General features: G+C 38.0%; 1 protein-coding gene across 6 annotated transcripts in view; it reads right to left on the reverse strand.

The window, feature by feature from the left end:
* The window catches only part of mahj (LisH and WD40 domain-containing protein mahjong), a 115,484-nt gene that overhangs the window by 41,011 nt on the left and 56,197 nt on the right, over positions 1–18,276 (reverse strand). For 5 of the 6 annotated variants that reach the window (XM_083132146.1, XM_083132141.1, XM_083132144.1 and 2 more), the window contains exons 7-14: positions 13,594–13,802; positions 10,217–10,384; positions 8,327–8,460; positions 6,928–7,066; positions 4,563–4,769; positions 2,850–3,302; positions 576–698; positions 122–275 (exon numbers count right to left, since the gene is read on the reverse strand). In XM_083132146.1, coding sequence (XP_082988272.1) covers positions 122–275; positions 576–698; positions 2,850–3,302; positions 4,563–4,769; positions 6,928–7,066; positions 8,327–8,460; positions 10,217–10,384; positions 13,594–13,802 — 1,587 coding nt within the window. The remainder of the gene's footprint in view (positions 1–121; positions 276–575; positions 699–2,849; positions 3,303–4,562; positions 4,770–6,927; positions 7,067–8,326; positions 8,461–10,216; positions 10,385–13,593; positions 13,803–18,276) is intronic. The other variant, XM_083132147.1, reaches the window with a different exon arrangement.

The following is an 18,276-nucleotide window of genomic DNA, read 5'->3' on the forward strand; positions in this document are numbered from 1 at the left end:
GACTGAAATTATTTTGACGTAAACTTTCTTCTAAACGCTTTTGAAAATACCAGCCCCAAGTTTCAATGTGCAATATTTTCAATGAATAACAGTTTGACATTCATAACAGCTTATCACTTACTCTGCATCTGTCCATTGGTGAACAAAGGCAGCTTGCTGACTATCTGCCTGACTGTTTCGCTTCTCGCCAACCCTGCCAGAGCTCTGCACGCTAAGGCACGTATGGAATCTGCATCTGTGATTGGGGTCTTCACCATCATTAACTGCAGAAGAACCTAGGAAGAGGTAAGGAAAATCACAAATTACACAAAAAATTGAAAATTCAATGAAGCTGCTTTATAAATAAATAAATAATGATAACAGAGCTTTTAAGTCCATTTTATGCTCACGTACGTTAAACCTGCAGTTGAAGCACTCTCTTGGGGATTAACCCCGAGCCCCTCGATTACAAGGCTCTATCGAGGACTATACCTAAATAGCAGTGACTAAAATAAATCAAAAGGACAACAGAGGTTAATTTAAACATCACCTTATTTAAAGACACAACCTTTCCTGCTACAACTATGAGGACTTACCATAATTCCATTATTGGACCTAACACTTTCCCACATTTTCGTGATAAGCTCTTCACTGGTACGAATGCTAGACTTTTTCTTAACAGAGTTCATCATTGAGAACCTTCCTATGTTCCCACCGACCTGGAAAAGCAAAATAGAAAAAATTACAAAACAATTCTGCTGACTAACATTCATTACACTATTTTCAGCGTGTTAAAATAGGATATTCTTATAACTTAAAATAAAAAAATTCAAACCAGAGAATTACCAATTACTTCAAAAGTTACCATAATAATATTTTTTTAAAAATATGTGTAGAAATGTACAAGAAATGTTGGTTATTCATAAGCAAATGAAACTATTTCGATGCAGTACTCTTACAGATAAAATATTGATTATAATAAAATACCTGTTATGCAGTTGCAAAATACCATCTTTCCACACAATATTGGTGCAAAATAAATGTAACCTTTGAATTTTCCATAACGTCCAGGATAATTAGACTCCGTGAAAGTATTTCGTGGCATTTTTCCAGACCCTGCAAAAGCCTAAAATGCTGGCAAGAGTAAACAAAGTCCAACCGATGCCAATGGGCAGCTCCATCCTACTCATGTCCAAAAATATCATTAGGAAATGATGATGAATCACATGCTGCAGTGTGATAGATGGGACATACGGATAGAAAATGAACACAACATGGTGGTCCTTATCCTGTACACCTATCACAAGTCCTTCATGGTTGATAGATGCAGTGTTGCAAGTTCCCTAATCTCACACTGCTCAACAGTAGGGAGGAGGAGGGGTTACAATAAGGGTGTTGGGATTTTGTACAAGGAAATAAGATGGCAGGGTGTGAGTGACCTACTGGCACAATAGGTGTTTTTTCATTCCTGACCAAAAATGTATACTTTACAAATGAGAGGTGTAAGGGTGACCTTCTGGCAAGGCACCCGGACTGCATTTTGCAGGCTAGCAAGGCTCTGGCACCTGGACATGCAGCAGGGATAATCCTCTGCGGGGCTCGAGTTGTGTCATCAATATATGTTTGTGATTGTCCTTCATCAATGTCAACTTATCACCGTTGATCCTCATCTTCGCGAGTAGCCAAAAGTGGCAGAAAATCAAAGTAAAATACAATAAATCACTCACACCCTCTGTCTCTTGGATAGAGATGGATAACTGAGTATAATACCAGCTAACATTGATACGATCACTGGAAATAGGAATTAAATGAGCAAACAAATGACAATTTACTGTATGTTCCAGAGTGTTGAGGTGGATTTCTTTCGATGTACAGTAGGAAAAATAAAATACGCAATCAGAAACATCACCACCAGAGAAATCTATCAACTGATACCGCTGAAAGGAATGCACTGCAATCATTGGGACACTTTGCTAGAATGAAGACAGGGCCAGGCCTAAAGGCGAGAAGAAAATTTTGACCACATATACAGTGAGAAGAGTATGCGGATAGAATTGGTACAGAGAAAGGAAGAACATTATGGAGGGTAACGGTTCTGAATGTTTAATGATTCTTCGCAAGATATATATAAGTGTTGGGAAGTGTTTTAGAATATTGAAAACGATTGTAAAAGCAAGTTCAAAGCTTGAAGAAACTAATTAGCAGTTAAAAGCTTCACTAATTATTAGATAATGGATATATTATAATTAGAACTGTAGGTTGCGCAAGCACGCGTTCTTGGTTTCCAGTCACCTTGGACACGAGTTTTCAGATTTTCATGCAAGGCTCGAATGGGATTTTATGTGCGAGACCAGATATTAAGTGATTAGGTGTTTAAAAGCTTGTAGGGGTGTTATCTCAATGCTAAGAGCCATCAAACTGATCTGCCTAACCTAACAATGAAAGCATTTAGCGATGAAATACCTATTCTCATCCCATGCCTGTGAAATATGTAGATAGCAGCAGCAGTCTGTATCTAAGACGACAGTACATGAAAGGCTGCTTGCAAACAAAAAACCACAAAGAAGAGTAGGGGAGGAAAACATTGCTCTCCAAAGGAAGTAGTTCTCACTAATACTCTGACCTCTGTGTTAACAGACATAATTATAATTCGAACCATGTAAAAAATGCCTGTGCACCATGATAAATTTTGAATTAAACAATTGGAACTTAAGCCTTAAGGAGGAAACTGGAAATCCGAAAACTTGCCTTACAGCGTACAAGAACTGAACAAAGGAACCCAATGCCAAAAAGGGAAAAGCGAAGAAGATAAAAAACTAAACCTGATGAAACTATCATAGATTCACTTATAACATGCCACTGTCACTTACTTCTTCAAACAAATCACAATCCTTCCAAATTTCTAGCGAATCAGCACAAGATGTGATCCTTACCCTGTTTACTGGAGCACACACACAGTTCATTATCACGTTGAGTGCTGACCTCTGAACGTCCGCATCGGCCACGATCTCCCCCTCGGCCGCACCCAAAATTATGTTCATTCCTGCAGTGATCGCCTCGTCCGGCAAATCAACTCGTTCACAAAACAATAACTGAACTTTTGGCATAACGGAGCACACGGCCAACACGTCCAAGGCACTTCGCACAGTCTCTGCTCGTCCGGAATAGTTCCACTCGTAAGTGAATGCTATGATTTTCAGGAGAGACGTAACACCACCAAGCCTCATCAGTTCATCCACGGGATCCCACTGTGCCCGGATGGACATCAGCTCCAGAAGGGTTTCTATCTGTTCCTGGACTTCCTCTGGACTGGATTTGTAAGCCTGTTGGAGAAGATGGTTATTAGTGAAAAAACTGCATATCTGCCTTAGAAGAAAGTACAAAGCTACTTAAGTAATTAAGTTAAAAATCAGGTTTATGAATTGTATCTAAATATATCTGTTTGGCGGTTGCACGGAGATAGGGAATCCACTGTTTACTCTAATAAGCTTAAGGCTCATTTTTCCGTGAAGTTTTGTTCAGGAGGTTTCATGTACTGCCTGACGAAGCTACCAGACAGGTGACGAAATCGATGCTGAACAAAATCTGCACAGAAAATTAAACCTTAAGCTTATTAGAGTAAATTACATGTTTATGAAGTTTGATTGGGTGAAAGATTCACATTCATTTTGACAAAAGGAATACCCAACTTATTCAGCTACTTTCCAGATCACTATAATGCGATAATGTACTAATATATAAGGTTTGGATTTTTATTTTTGAGGGAGGGGGATGCAATACATTGCTCTTGCTTAAAAAATATGATAACTCTTTTCATCTGGAAAAAACAATGAAAAAAATGACCAAGTATGGTTTCATTTGATTGATTTGGTATGTTAAGCCCACTTTGTGCACAGAAAGGTTAATCGAGACTCAACCTACAGTTTAAAGTGGAATCTGAACCACTATGTGCCTCCACCAGGACCCCTTGATTACAAGGTGATTATGTAACCATTACACCATCAGGGAGGCAGTGACAAGCATGGGAAAGGGGGAGGGGGGAAAGGGGAAGGGGGGGTGGAAAGGAATTTGCCAAGAATATAATTTTGGTTTTGAACAAAAATGAAGGGTTCAGTATGCCATGTTCAATTGCTGATCTTGTCTGGAGGAATACCATGGGATTAGCAAGACGATGATAGTTTTCTTCAAGTATGCTCCTCAAGTATTGGCAGAGGTGGGAAGGAGCTTTTCAATATTCAAGTCTTGTACACACACAATTAGCAGTCACTTAGCTTTGACAAATTACTTACGGTGTTAGTAGTACACTGCAATGCAGGATATGTGATATGAACATGCAAGTTTGTTGTAAAAGAGCAATTTGAAATTTTTTGGGGTGTTTATTAGGGCATTACTGCATTTTTATAGAGCATTTTCTGGTATTATATTGTGCATTACAATCCTACCTCTACTAATAGAAAAATAAGTGCCAAGTCTTCAACTTTGCAAGCTGTTCAAATCAATGAAATTTATTCAACATGGCTGAAAATAAATGTACAAATGCAAGAACATTATATTTTTAATTTTAATATTATTCTGGTCATTACCTTATAGGATGGTAGAGGAGGCTGGGCATAACCCCCTTGGTCTCTTATGTGAGCTCTCCTCACTTGCTCAGTCTTGATCGCCAGATGGGCCTCGAAGTACTTCTTCAACGCAACACACACGTGCCTTACTATCTGCCGAGCAGCACACTCCTCATCCTCATTCAAGGCATTGTCTGGCTCATTTGATAGGATTGGCAACGTGCTAATCTGGAACAAAAAACATTATTAAATACATGTATGATGTCACACAGCATAGATTAAAACAACAACCAGTTCCTTCTATTAAACTGTGCAATTACAGTAACAACAAGAATGGAAGTAAAATTAATAATGCAGAAGCATGTAAAATATGTTTCAATACATAACTAGTAATATCATTTTCAAAAAGTTGTTTTAAGTCACTTTATACTCTGGTAGGCTAATCAGGAATGGACCTCAACCTTAAAATGGAAATCAAACACTTTCATTAGAGATCAAACCAGGTACATCACCACCACTACACCATCCAGAGGTGAAGTGTTATTTTCTAAAATAGCATAAATTAGTTACAAATAAGCACAATCATAAACATTAATAATGATTGATTTGCTTAATTTTACTTCATTCTTTGTTACACTTTTGGCTAATTTGCGAAGATGGGAATGAGTGATGATATGATGAAATTGATGAATGGACACGCGGGCACCATCTGGCGATATCTGAATTCTTGTCCCCTGGTGGGGTATCATATTGTGTACCCTGTGGCTCCGGACCTTCCTAAATGGACACTCACGAACATCCATGCCCAGACCAGGATTCGAACCCGGGACTTCTGACATCGGTAACATTAATAATGAATAATTAATGTTTTGTTATAAATATCAATAAATATTTCAATACATTGAAACTTATAAATTAATAGTTATCACAATTTCCTTGTACATATACAAATAAAAAGGTAAAAGGCAAAGTGCTTCCCTGTGCTATGCACCATGCCATGAAGGCGTATAGGGGTTGTGGAGTTAAGGGCCCACACTTTCTTGATCACGGCCGAAGGTGGGGGTGATGTCATCAGCACCACGCCCCTGGCTGCCTTTACCCCCCAGAGTTTCCTTCAGGTACCCACTTTATACGACATACAAATACTTCTTCAAAACTTTTATTGTCAGATAGGCACTACTATGAAGCCTTAGATTTACTTCTATGTATTTTACAAATGTAATAATAGTTATCAAGGATGCAATAACTTATTTTGTGCGATAAGTTATATTAAAAATATGTTTTATTTTCTACAGCAAGATAAAAAATTGAATTTTTATATTTGCACAGTTTTGTACCTTCTATGCTGCCATAGGGCAGCTGATTCTTATGGGTTTGGTAGTCATGGCTTGGACTAAATTGTCTGGATTATCCCCACACCCCCTATTTAAGATACATTATGTTGCCATTCGTCACCGGACACCCCTCAAAAAGTGCTTGGGATCAAACAAAATATAAAGGGTTTGCCGCATGAGAATACACTCATACCAGTTACAGCAGTCAATATGGACAGACGACGCGAACTGAGTGAGGAGGAACGAGGGATGATCATTGGAGCCCACAGGTTTGGGCATTCGACCCGTGAGATTTCCAACAAATTTCAGATGCCCCGGTTGACAGTGAGTGATGTTATTGTGAAGTGGAAGCGAGAGGAGGTCATGACATGCCGACCCAGACCCAGTAAACCGAAAATATTAAGAGATCGTGACCATTGATGCTTGAAATGTGTGTCGAAGTCAAACTGGAAGACGTCGTTACAGATGGTGGCACAGGAGTTTCGATCGGCTTCCAGTAGTGCTGCAAGTGATCGTACTGTCCGCCGGGAAATCGTCACACATGGTCGCGCAGCAGTTCACAAGCCGCATATCACAGCCCACAATGCGACCCGTCGATTACAGTGGTGCAAGGAACGCCGCCAATGGACTCTCGAACAATGGAAATCCGTCCTATGGAGTGATGAATCGCGCTACCAGATGTGGCTGTCCGATGGACGAATGTGGGTGTGGCGTATGCCCAGTGAACGCTGTTACAGGACTGTAGCGGACGTCACTGCGGTGAAAGGTGGCCCTACACGATACTGATGTGGTGTTGCGACCAGATTAACGTACTGGTATGGGGTGTCCGGTGACGAATGGCAGCGTAGTGTATTTGTACTCTGTAGCCTTGACGATGGGCCAGCATATGCTTCCTATTCGGGCTCCTACTAACAATTAAGATTTTCACTCTCACGTCATGCCACATTTTGTGAACCCAAATTGAAATCACTCCCTTACTTCTTTCATTTAACACAAACATTTAGTATATCTCCTGTTATCTATGGGGACAGAGTTTTGGAGATACCACTTACAATATTGTACAATTTCCTCAAGCCATCCTGGGCATCAAATTCCTCAAGGATGATCCTGAACTGGAAGGAGAGACCAAAGAACATTGTCGCATGGCATCGACCAGAGTCATGGGAGCACTCCAGCAACCACAAAGAGTACCTGGATGAAAGAAAAGTAGAATTAGGGAACAGGAAATTTATTTGACAATGTAATGCAAAACATATGCCACCATGAAATTTTGGCCGATACCGATGAAGTACAGATATACAATTTACTGATAACGATTATTCTACCAATCCGATATAAAATTCCAAATGGTCCTTGGAGAACCTGAATGGTTCATTGACCTCCTTAATAAAGGTTTGTTTCCAGGTGACTGCGATGCAAAAGAAGTTGCATATTTAGACATTTACTTTCATTTTTTAATATAGAGATTGTCCGTAAAAATATAGCAAAATGGCAAAATGCACTAAATTACAAGATATTTATAGATATATCGGATCGGTCAAATAATCGGTAATTTTACTGATGCTTCGATATGCTTATATCGGCTGATACTGATAGAGTACCAATTAATCTGTCCCATCCCTCCTGCAAATAAAATTACAGATACCTAAACCAACCCAGACACGCATACATAGTTTTTGAAATACATGAAATTTAAAATAACAGGGTGTAATGTTCATTTGTCATGGTTTTGGAAGGTGTAATGATGAAAAATGAACTGTAAAATGAGAAACAAACTCTTAAACATGAAATTTAGAGTTTATTTACCAACATGACTGAAGTTTGAATTATTCGCTATCGCTGTTTTACCTGCGTGGAATCGCCTTCGTGTCCTGTTCGAGCCTGCATTTTTCGCAAGAAAATTTCTACATAGTACATCTCCTGTGTGTGCCTAATCTTCAAAAATGGACTCCTTTGCACAGGAATAAACTTAATAATCTGATAACTACATAAATGTTCTACTAGAAGGAAAATATTTTATCTTGTGTAGTTAGGGCAGTTTTTAAATAAAAGTTTGGCATTTTCACCAATTTGAAACCCATATATACTGTTTTTGATCCCAAAAAGGTGCCCAGTCTTTGTACCGAAACCTTGATTCTTATTCACCATAAACATGTGCCACTAGCAAAATCTACTTTAAAAATGTTTTGAGATGCTGATGGTGAGTGAAAGACCAGGACATACAATACAAAACAACTGTCACCAAAGAATCAAGGCTTCGATTACCATGGAGGCACATTGTACAGTGGTAGGTTGATTAGTCACTTTGAGCATTAAGTGGACATACACTTCTGACAAAAGGAATAAGAATAGACACTACTTTCACCAGTTATTCAAAATAACACTTACTGTGCTTCTGTAACTCCTCCCCCTCCCTTTCCCACACAGTTAATTCATTCCTTGAATGCCTACCTCACCATGTCCGCCAGCACCCGGTGTGAGAGTAAGCACACCCTCTCCATCGCATCCTCACAATATGCCAAGTAGTAGAGGCACATGGAGACTCCTGTCGCAGCTACGCTTGGCCGGGGGACTTCCAACATTTGCTGAAAACGGGACCGTAGTAGTATAACTGATGTATTGCAATGAACAAACAGAAATATCAATACAAAATGGCAAATGTTTTCTTCGAAAATGATTATATAACATGAAGGCTCTAAAAGAAAATGCCTTAGACATACTTTTCTTTGGAAATTTTTACAAACAGAAATACTACCAAAAATCTTCCAACAAATTTTATAGCATGCATTACTCACAGAAACATTTGACATGGCATTTAGGTTAGCAATTTCAATTTGTGAAGATGCTAGTATGATCTATCTACAGCACCCACAGAATTTGTAGTTTACATCTGACAGAGTTTTGATTTTACAATGAATACATTACGAGGAAACCCAGAAGAGGTATTAAATATAATAATATAACCATATTCATTAAATATACTAAATATAGTATTAATATGGGTTAACGAGTAATATCTTAGAAATGTCAGCGAAAAATGCAGGATTGACCAGGACTCAAACCTGGGATTCTGGCATACAAAGCTCTACCAATTGAGCTGCCAGGCCAGTCCTGCTTTTGCTGATTTTATGCTCCTACTGTTTTACCTGTGAGAAATTGTCTTTGTCAGTGATATCACAACAGCATTTGTTGAATATGAGCAGGCTCGCTTGGTAGCTCAGTTGGTACAGCAATTGCATGGTATGCCAGAAACCCACGTTTGAGTCCTGGTCGAGCCTGTATTTTCCAATGAAATATCTACTTAGTACATCTCCTCTGTGTGCAAAATAGTAAGGTAACAAGTAACATTTATGTGTGTTAATAGGGGGAATCTTTTATCCATATATTTCCTAGTCTGTGAAATAATCCATGGAAATCACTACAATATAGTTAGTTCCCCAAGTGCAGCAGAAATGTGAAGGAAAATGCTTCAGTCTAAGGTCCACTTTAGACGGAAGCATTTCCGTTAAGATTTTTGCTAGAATAAATCCTACGTAAATGCTTACAAAAACCTTAAAGCAGACAGTACTTTACACGGAGGCATCTCATGGAACATTTTGGTAAACCTTTGCGATTGCAATGTATAATATATACAGCAAGAAAGACATGTCGAGTTACACCATCTATGGTGAGTGACCGGTGTTTACAATTGAAACAACTAAAATATTCTTCCATACATGTACAGTAAACGCTATAAAGTATGTATTTAAGCAGTGCCATTGATTTGTACCTAAAACCTATTAATACAAAACTTTATTCCTTTCAGTTGAGTAGTTATCGGTTTTTAAAAATGTGAAGTTATACGTTGTTTACATGTCACTCAGCCACCATTACATCTGCACTCGTGACCTAGAGGTCGCTTCTGATTGGTTATGCTATGAAAATTGCTACTGAAATAGAGCCGATTCTATTCCTAAGAAATGCCATGAAATATGCCATGGCATATGAATGCAATTAGATTTTCACTTTACACGGTAGCATATTGGTCATGGTATAAATATTAAGAAAAATGTTAAGGAAAATGTTTTAGTCTAAAGTGGGACTAAAGTAGTTCTTTAAAAAAAACTGTATTTTTAGAAACTTATTTTAAACACATGACTTTTGCTTAAATCCAAAACAACTGACACAAAAATTTACAGAAAAACAGGATGGGTTCAATTATCAGCAAGTATAATTACTCTTAGAATGCATGGACTCTCATTCGGGAGAATCTCAGTTGAATTTTTGCCAACTATAAATAAAATTAGTACTTGCAGGTAATGCATAACATGACCTCAACATACACAATGTTGAAATATTTACCTGCAATCCTTGCATGTGGATGAACTCAATAGAGAACTTTTTATGGCAGAGCAGGGCAGCGAGGTACTTGAGGGCTTCAAACGCCAGGCGAGAATCTCTAGATTCCTTTAGATTGATGTACTTCAGGATCAGATTCAGGGCATTCTGTTCAAATACATGACTTAGAAGCTGCAACGAGAAAAGTCAGTGTAAACATACATGTCTGCATTCAACAACTAGCTTATATTGCACCAAGTATATTCTACGCATCTTAGCCTTTATTTTACAACATTCTAAATTACATGCCCAGAAAATATTTTCTCAATAACTACAAATACTCCCAACACAATTCTCACTGGATAGCAGTATGCACAAAATTATTATACCAGGCTAATTCAATATATAACCAAAATCACCAAAAGAACTACAGTAATATGTTTGAAAATAGTATCCCCCCTCCCAGTTCAATGCACCTATGCTATGCCAGCACTTGATAAGGACGTGTGAGTAACCACTCATGCACCGCTGACTGGACTTCGTCATTTTGGAACCTCGATCCACTTAGTATATCTTTTAGCAGTCCAAAGGGGTGGAAATCTGAAGGTGCGAGATCAGGTGAATATGGAGGGTTGGGTAAGCATTCAAACTTTAGGTCCTCGATGGTAGACAATGTGACACTACAGTGGTTACGGCCAAATAATGGACTTGGAAAATCTATTTTTGTCTTTTCCGTCGAAAGGCAGGGAGGATCATATGAACCCCTGAACCAAATGGCTTTGCCAAGTTGCTATGGTGAGGGGAAATTCTCGTGGTATTCTGCGTTGCCAAATTTTTTGTTTCGATTAGTTTTCAAAACATGTGGCACCCGCCAACATGGTCAAAACAGGGCGAAGTTTAATGGTTGCTGCAGCGCACCTAGCGAATGGGTCTCACATTCCTTGCCTCTCCCTGAAATGCGAGCCAAGGGGGCTTGTTGACAGGAAGAGGTGTCGTGTACGACTGGGCAAAAATCAGGCATGTAGCAACCGATAGCAACACCGCTCCCCCCCCCCCCCCCTTGAACTGGAGGTGGAAAGTCTGGGTTTCCTCAAGTCCATTCTTTGGCCTGGCCGACTTTAGCAGTGTGTGGTCTTGCATTGTCATGGAGCAAAAGCACACCAGTGGACACCAAACCACGTCATCTCAGCACACACTTTCCTGAACCTCAGTATGTCGTGACTGATATGGTGGACTGATCCTACACTTATTTCCATCTGGGGAGCAATTTCACTGACAGTAATATGCCGATTCTCCTGTATCAAGTCCTCCACTTGAGCAATGTAGCTTTCCGTGACTGCAGTGACAGAGCGACCTGGACGTGGAGAATCTTCAACACTGGTTATGCCCTGTTTGAACTTCTCAGCCCACTCGTACACTTGTGATCGACTCATACAGTTGTTACCATACTGATCTGTCATGCGGCGATGAATTTCTATCGGTTTCACACCTTTACTCAACAAAAATTTCGCGATACTTCGCTGCTCCAGCTTGGAGCACTCCTGTAAGGATTTCAGCGTCCCATGTGCGAGGCAGGCGTGCCAGCCCCAGCTATGAATAGCTTACAGATGCCTTCACAAAATAACAAACATATAACAATCACTGTCGTGTTTTAGATTTCTTATACTACTTTTTCGGCTATGTATTGAATGCACCTTGTACTAGGTGTTTCACAAGTCCCTCTGGAATTTTGGAAGTCGGAAGATCAGGAGCCAACTTGCCCATGTTGATGAGAGCATGTCAGTGAAATGAGTCAATATTGAAGATTTTAACCTACCTCACAAATGTTTGGAACTGTGTTGGTCGTTAGTAGGGCAAGCGAAACGTTCCTGCAAAAACAGTACCAGCAATCCTTTGCTTTGTGTGTCGCATGTTTGTTTATATTTATAATGTTGTCTTGTTGCATGTCTGACTCATTTTACATCAGTTGTGAAATCGAGACAATGACAATGTATCAATTACAAACCTGCAGGTAAGTAGTGTTGTATACAAACTAGTTTTGCATGGAAGAAATCATTATGTACAAATTATAACATGTTGGTTATATGTAGGAATATGTAGGAAAAGAAAAGTGACAAAATCGTTGTAGAAAAAGGTTTTTAGAGAGGCAGATTCAGTAGGGTGATGGCATTTTTGTAAGTTCGTAGAATGCATTCCTACATCTCTTTTGAAGAGGTATTTAACATGTTTTGCATGAAGAAGGTGGTCGTAACGGGAAACACTATTTTTATTCTCAGCAGGCAACATAAAATTAACTTTTCTACTCCGTTGCTATACTTTAATTTGTTTCAGGAAATAGGTCTTTCCAGTGACGTACGCAAGGGGGGGGGTTACCAGGTTTAACCCCCCTTGAGCTTTTGAAATATTATGAAAAATGCTGTTGAAAAAAATGAAAATGGCCAATTTATCACAGCCAAAGATCTCCAACAATACTACTACTAATAATAATAATAATTTGAATTATTATTCCCATGCAGCACAGAAGCACAGCATTCCAAACACATGCAGCTTTAAGAGTGAATGCCTTGAAAATAAACACGAATTGCTGAAAATAAAATATGAGGGCAACTAGGATTTAAAAGAGAAAAAAGTTGCTTTGTACCTCAGCTAACAATGTTCAATAAGCATGCATTTTTTTCTGTGAACAATGAGAATTAACTAAAGAAAATTCTTGGTTCGTTGTAATCAGCTTATGCAAAGGCTAGACCGACAACAATACACAGTCTCCAGTCCATCCACCTTCCCATTTTTTTACCGTGGCACATTTGAATTTCTGAATTCGAACAACAATAAGCTGAACTATTGTAAAGTGTTTTGTTGGTAAGAACAGCAAGAAAATCCAGATGTGAATTATCGTGCATATGTATGGTAAATTTTGAGGGCGGTATTGGCACGTTTCTCATAAATCTATACAGTGTCGTTTGGGATATGTCAAAACAATCTAAGCGATCACAAATTTCAATTTTGCAATTTTTTTTTTGCAAAAATTCCCGCTGTGACTCTCTCGAGAATTGTGAAAATTCCTTGCTTCGTTGCTGTGCGTCGACGTTATTGTGATATTATACTGATTTCGCATCCCCTTGTGAATTCTCAAGTGATGCTGAATCTACATCCACATCACAAAATAATGTTGAAGAAGTGCTTTGTGAATCACCTAGAGGTGATAAATGTGTATTATTAATCAATTAAAGTATAACAAAACAATGGCAATGTGAATTTGGAGAAAGTTTTAGAAATAACCCCCCTTGATGAAATCCTGTGTACGCTACTGGGTCTTTCAATTTGATATTGCACGTTTCAGCAAACGTGTGTCACAACAGATCAATCAGTAACGCCGTGGATCAAAATATAAATACCCTTACCTCCTGATATTCACCCATTGGCGACAGGTACCTCAGGATGAGCATCTGCTGTGTGGCAAGGGTAGGTGGGTAGATCTGAACACTGCCTATCACATAGCTCTCCATTTCAGCCCACGAAGAGTTGCTGCAGTCTCCTGACTGGTGTTTGGGAGAGGTCATTTTGTTAAATTTACTCTCTGCCGTATCCACAGATAAATAGGTGTCATCGTCTGTGGGGTAAAGAAATTATAAGTAAAAAAGTTACCTCACACACACACACACACACACACACACATGCACAGTAAAAAAGAAAGAAATGAAACAGGAGGACAGATAAAATAAAATGGCTGAGCCGATACCAATATTGTGTGGAAGACTGTATTTTGTGATTAGTAGAGCCACATATTTATGGTGAATAAGAGATCAAGATTCGGTTCAAAAACTGGGCATATATCGGGATCAAAATTGGTATATAAAATGGTATTTTGGTGTTAAAATGGTGAAGAAACACTAATTTGATTTAAAAACTATACTTATTATGCAAACTTAACTTTTCGCTTCTAAGAGCACATTTATATAATTATCATCATATTACGTTTATTCCTGTATAAAGAAGTCCACTTCTCCTACTCAATTATTTAAAGCATAATCAATCAATTTTCTTTGATTTGCATAACTCTGAGGGTAATTCAGACCTCAGAAGGTGTAGCATTGGCAAATATACTCAAATTTCCTGTTATAAGTCTATTTCACATTTTGCAGTTCATTTCTTATTATTTCGTGACAAAACATGGTAGCAGAATGCACCTCACAATTTAAAAAAAAAAAACATGAAAAATTAACATTACGTGTTATTTTACATTTCATGTTTTCGTCAAAAACGAATTATGCATGACCCTAGTAATAATGAAACAGTATTTTAACTCTTTGCGGATGGGCCTGAAAATACAGTTTTTCCCAGGAGACAGATGTTTTTCCTGTTCTTCAGATAATCATAGAAAATGTTGATAAGTGTGTTACTTACCAAATTTTTCTGTAATCTGCAAGAGGTTCTCTTTCAACACAAATATAAAATATCTTACATTTTATATAAATTTACTCACATTTATGAATTTGTTTCTGTAACAATTTTTTGAAAGTAAAAAAAAGTAAACATTGTAATAAAAAATTATTGAAAACATATTTTCCATACATAATATCAAAATGATTAATTAAAAATAACCGAACAAACTTCTTGGGATTGAAATCATTACGAAATGTGAAATCTGAAGTGGAATCCTTGTAAAAAAGTTCTACAATGTGCATATTGTATCATGCTGAAGGCATGACCTGAACCCGGGACCCCGGGTGTCATAGTCCGATAGTATAATCATTTCATAAAAAGGGCCCGAGTATGAAAGAAGCTGGAAAGAGCTTCTTTCAAGGAAATGCCACCTGCGATCTTCAGTGGATGTGAAAATCCGCTGATACGAATTCTTCCGGAATCGCAGGAAAGATAATGCAAACACAGTTTTACGCTGAAAGCACAGTTATTGAGAGACGCGGTCTATCAACGACCAAAAGTTCGAATTTCATTTAAATAGCTCGCGAGAATATTTCTCCCTCCATTCGGTATCTGAAATCTATCGCGTGCACAGTTGTAGCCTCGGAATTATACAAGCAGTTGAACTAAGAAAGTTATGGCGTGAATAGTTGTTGCCTCCGACTTAAAGTCGGATTACCGAAAATTACAAAAGGGGTTACAGCGAGGAGTAGTACACTATCGGAAAGGAGTTTTATTTCAGGAGAGTTTCATCAACGAGTCGACCATCACATCGAGATCTACAGGTAACAAACGTTCCTATATCCTTGTCTATCATTGTCTCACACCCCTGCCAGACCAGTCAATTTAAGTGTTTAAATTTAATCTCGAGTGTAGTTCTTATTTCATGGGGCAAGCCCCTTGCTTGGTCGAGTGTTGACATAGCTCCTCAAGCTATACCCCCCTCTTACGATACACCTCTCACAGCCAATTAACTTCGAAAATCAAGCTTTCACATAGCATATCAACAATCCCTTAAAGCTAAACAAACTGGTGTTTGTACGATATAAATTATTCAATGCTCTTGTCAAGAGGGCAAAGAAAAGAAGAACTTAATTCAAGATGAGTACAAGTAAAATTAAACAACGAAGAAAATACAACATGTAGTGGTTGGAACCTTAAAGAGATTGTTACAACACATGTGCACAAGAGACACAGTGTGATTATAGCTTGTCGTTCATTCAATGTAGAATTTTACAGTAAACATCAGGCTATGCTCCTCGCTCATCCAGAAAGGGTTAACATACTGTGCTCTGTTCTATTTCTTCAATATTTTGTAACAAAACTCTGGTAAATTTATGCTTATAATTGGATTGGAATACTCACCCACTAATATTAATCAATAATTTGAACAATTTTTAATTTTTACAATCAAGAGTATTGGCATTAGCTGTCCTAATAAAAATGGAAGAAAACAATTATGAAAATTTCCATATTTTGAAGCTTGGGTGCATTTTATTGGAGAAGCAAAGATGGTAGTGTAGCCAGATACTGGTAGAAGATAACAACAGGTGTTAAGAGAAACAGATGCTTTTGCCAATAAAGTCAAACACTGGTGAAAGCATTTTTTGTCCAACATCTATTGCCATCTTATCCCTGCATCTGCCTATACTGCAGAATGATGTCTCCAGTAAAAATTCAACCAAGACCTTGCAATACTGTGTGGTAAGTGTTTACTGTTTTCTTGCACACACACACACACAAACATATACACATATATCATATTTCTTCTGTGAAAGGAATCTATGGTCAACCATTAAGGTAACACAGTGTAGTTCTCTGCACTATCTAATTCACCTGTTACACTTACACTTTCTGTAAAACAATAACTTCAAAAAAATATTTCCCCAAGACTAAAAGTTGTGGTGAACAGACATGTTACAAGACTAAATGGGGATATCTGATGAGTGTGTTACCTTTATAATTTATGTAAGATTTGTTCATGAATCATAGAAATATAACGATGGAACCACGAAAAAAAGTACAAGCTTTCAATGTATGTAAATCATATCATGGAATTTTTTTCAACATTTTGTAACAGCACAAATACAAGTTTATCCATAATATATTGCCATTTGAAGTTAAGGCTCGGCTGGACCTCTCGCTGATGCCATGGCAACAGTTTCTGAATGTTCCTCTCCTTTCAAAAAAGCACTATGACATTCTAAAATCTGAAAAATTGCATATGCTTAGAAGTCCTTGCAATATTTTTGTGGCTATGTACAGCTATTAAACTATTGAAAATATCTAGACAACTGCGAAAGCAAACCACACAAAGATTCACGTGAATGCTCTAGAAGGAATTCTAAGCTGATGTAATTTTTCAGATTTTGGAATATTGATTGATTTGGTTTATTTTACTGTATTTACTCATGCATAATGCACAATTTTTTCCAAAATTTTTGATCCTAAAAACTGTGGTGCGTATTATGCACGGAATAATTTTGACAGCAAACATGAAACCGTACAGGCTCATTCCATGATTCTGTGACACTTTCATTGATTTTTCATGTTTACAGAACCCTGTCATGTTATATATCGTTGTAAAGCTTGAAATCCTGTAGTTTCTGAATATGGTAACAGTATTACCTTCAAGACAGTGACACTAATGTGAAATGCAGTTGAAATAACTTCATCACAAAATGAAGGAACGTTCTGATTTTTATGGTACTTTGGATGAAAGAAAAGATAAGGAAAAATAAAACAATAATTAAAATGTATTATATGTATGGAGTGTGTAAATGCCTAAATGGAAGAAATCTTGTGTTGCTAACTGCTAGTTTGAGGGTCTTGAATGTGCCTCATATAAATGTTACGTTAGTCACAGAAAAAAAGTATATATTTTGAAGTTTTCTTAGAAAAAGTAAAGAAGGAATGAGCAAAACCACATAAAAATTTGAAAGCCATTTCCCACGATTTTTTACTTTGTAATGTAATGTTCTGCAACACCAAGAAAAGCAGTGCCATTCTGGCGGAATTCGAGAATGTTTCTCCCGTCACATGGGATGCGTATCAACGGTATTTGTTGGGTAAGAAATAATAGAAAATAACTTCCTGAGCACTGCAAATCCATAACATAATTTTCATCTTGCTTTCTACTATTACAGAATAAATAAGGTGGTTAAAGAGTGAAAGCTTGGGGATGCTAAACACAGTGGAGGGAGAGAGGGAGGGAGGAGGTGGTGTGGGTTGGTGCATACACAAGTAATATTCTTCTCCTCTTGGTCCACATAGCAACAAGTGATTCATTGAATAGGTCATTCACTCTTGATCAGCATAACACTAGCTTTATGACCTACAACTAAGAAAGCCATTTCTTGAAACTGGATTATACTGCGCATTATATACAAGATATAATTGTTTGTCACTTTTCCCCATCAAAAACCAAGGTGCACATTATACACACATAAATACGGTACTTTACTTTTTGCCACTTTTGGCTAATTGCGATGGGAATCAGTGATGATATGATGAATGGACACTCACAAACATCCATGCCCAGGTTGGGATACAAACCTGGGACCCCTGGTATTGTAGCGCAATGTGCTAACCACTCCACCACGGGGGCTGGCCAATTTTTGGAATATCATTGCGGTTTTTCAAAAATAGCTTCCCTAGCATTG

Source organism: Lepisma saccharinum, chromosome 12 (assembly GCF_977018435.1).
Source record: "Lepisma saccharinum chromosome 12, izLepSacc3.1, whole genome shotgun sequence".
Taxonomy (NCBI): domain Eukaryota; kingdom Metazoa; phylum Arthropoda; class Insecta; order Zygentoma; family Lepismatidae; genus Lepisma; species Lepisma saccharinum.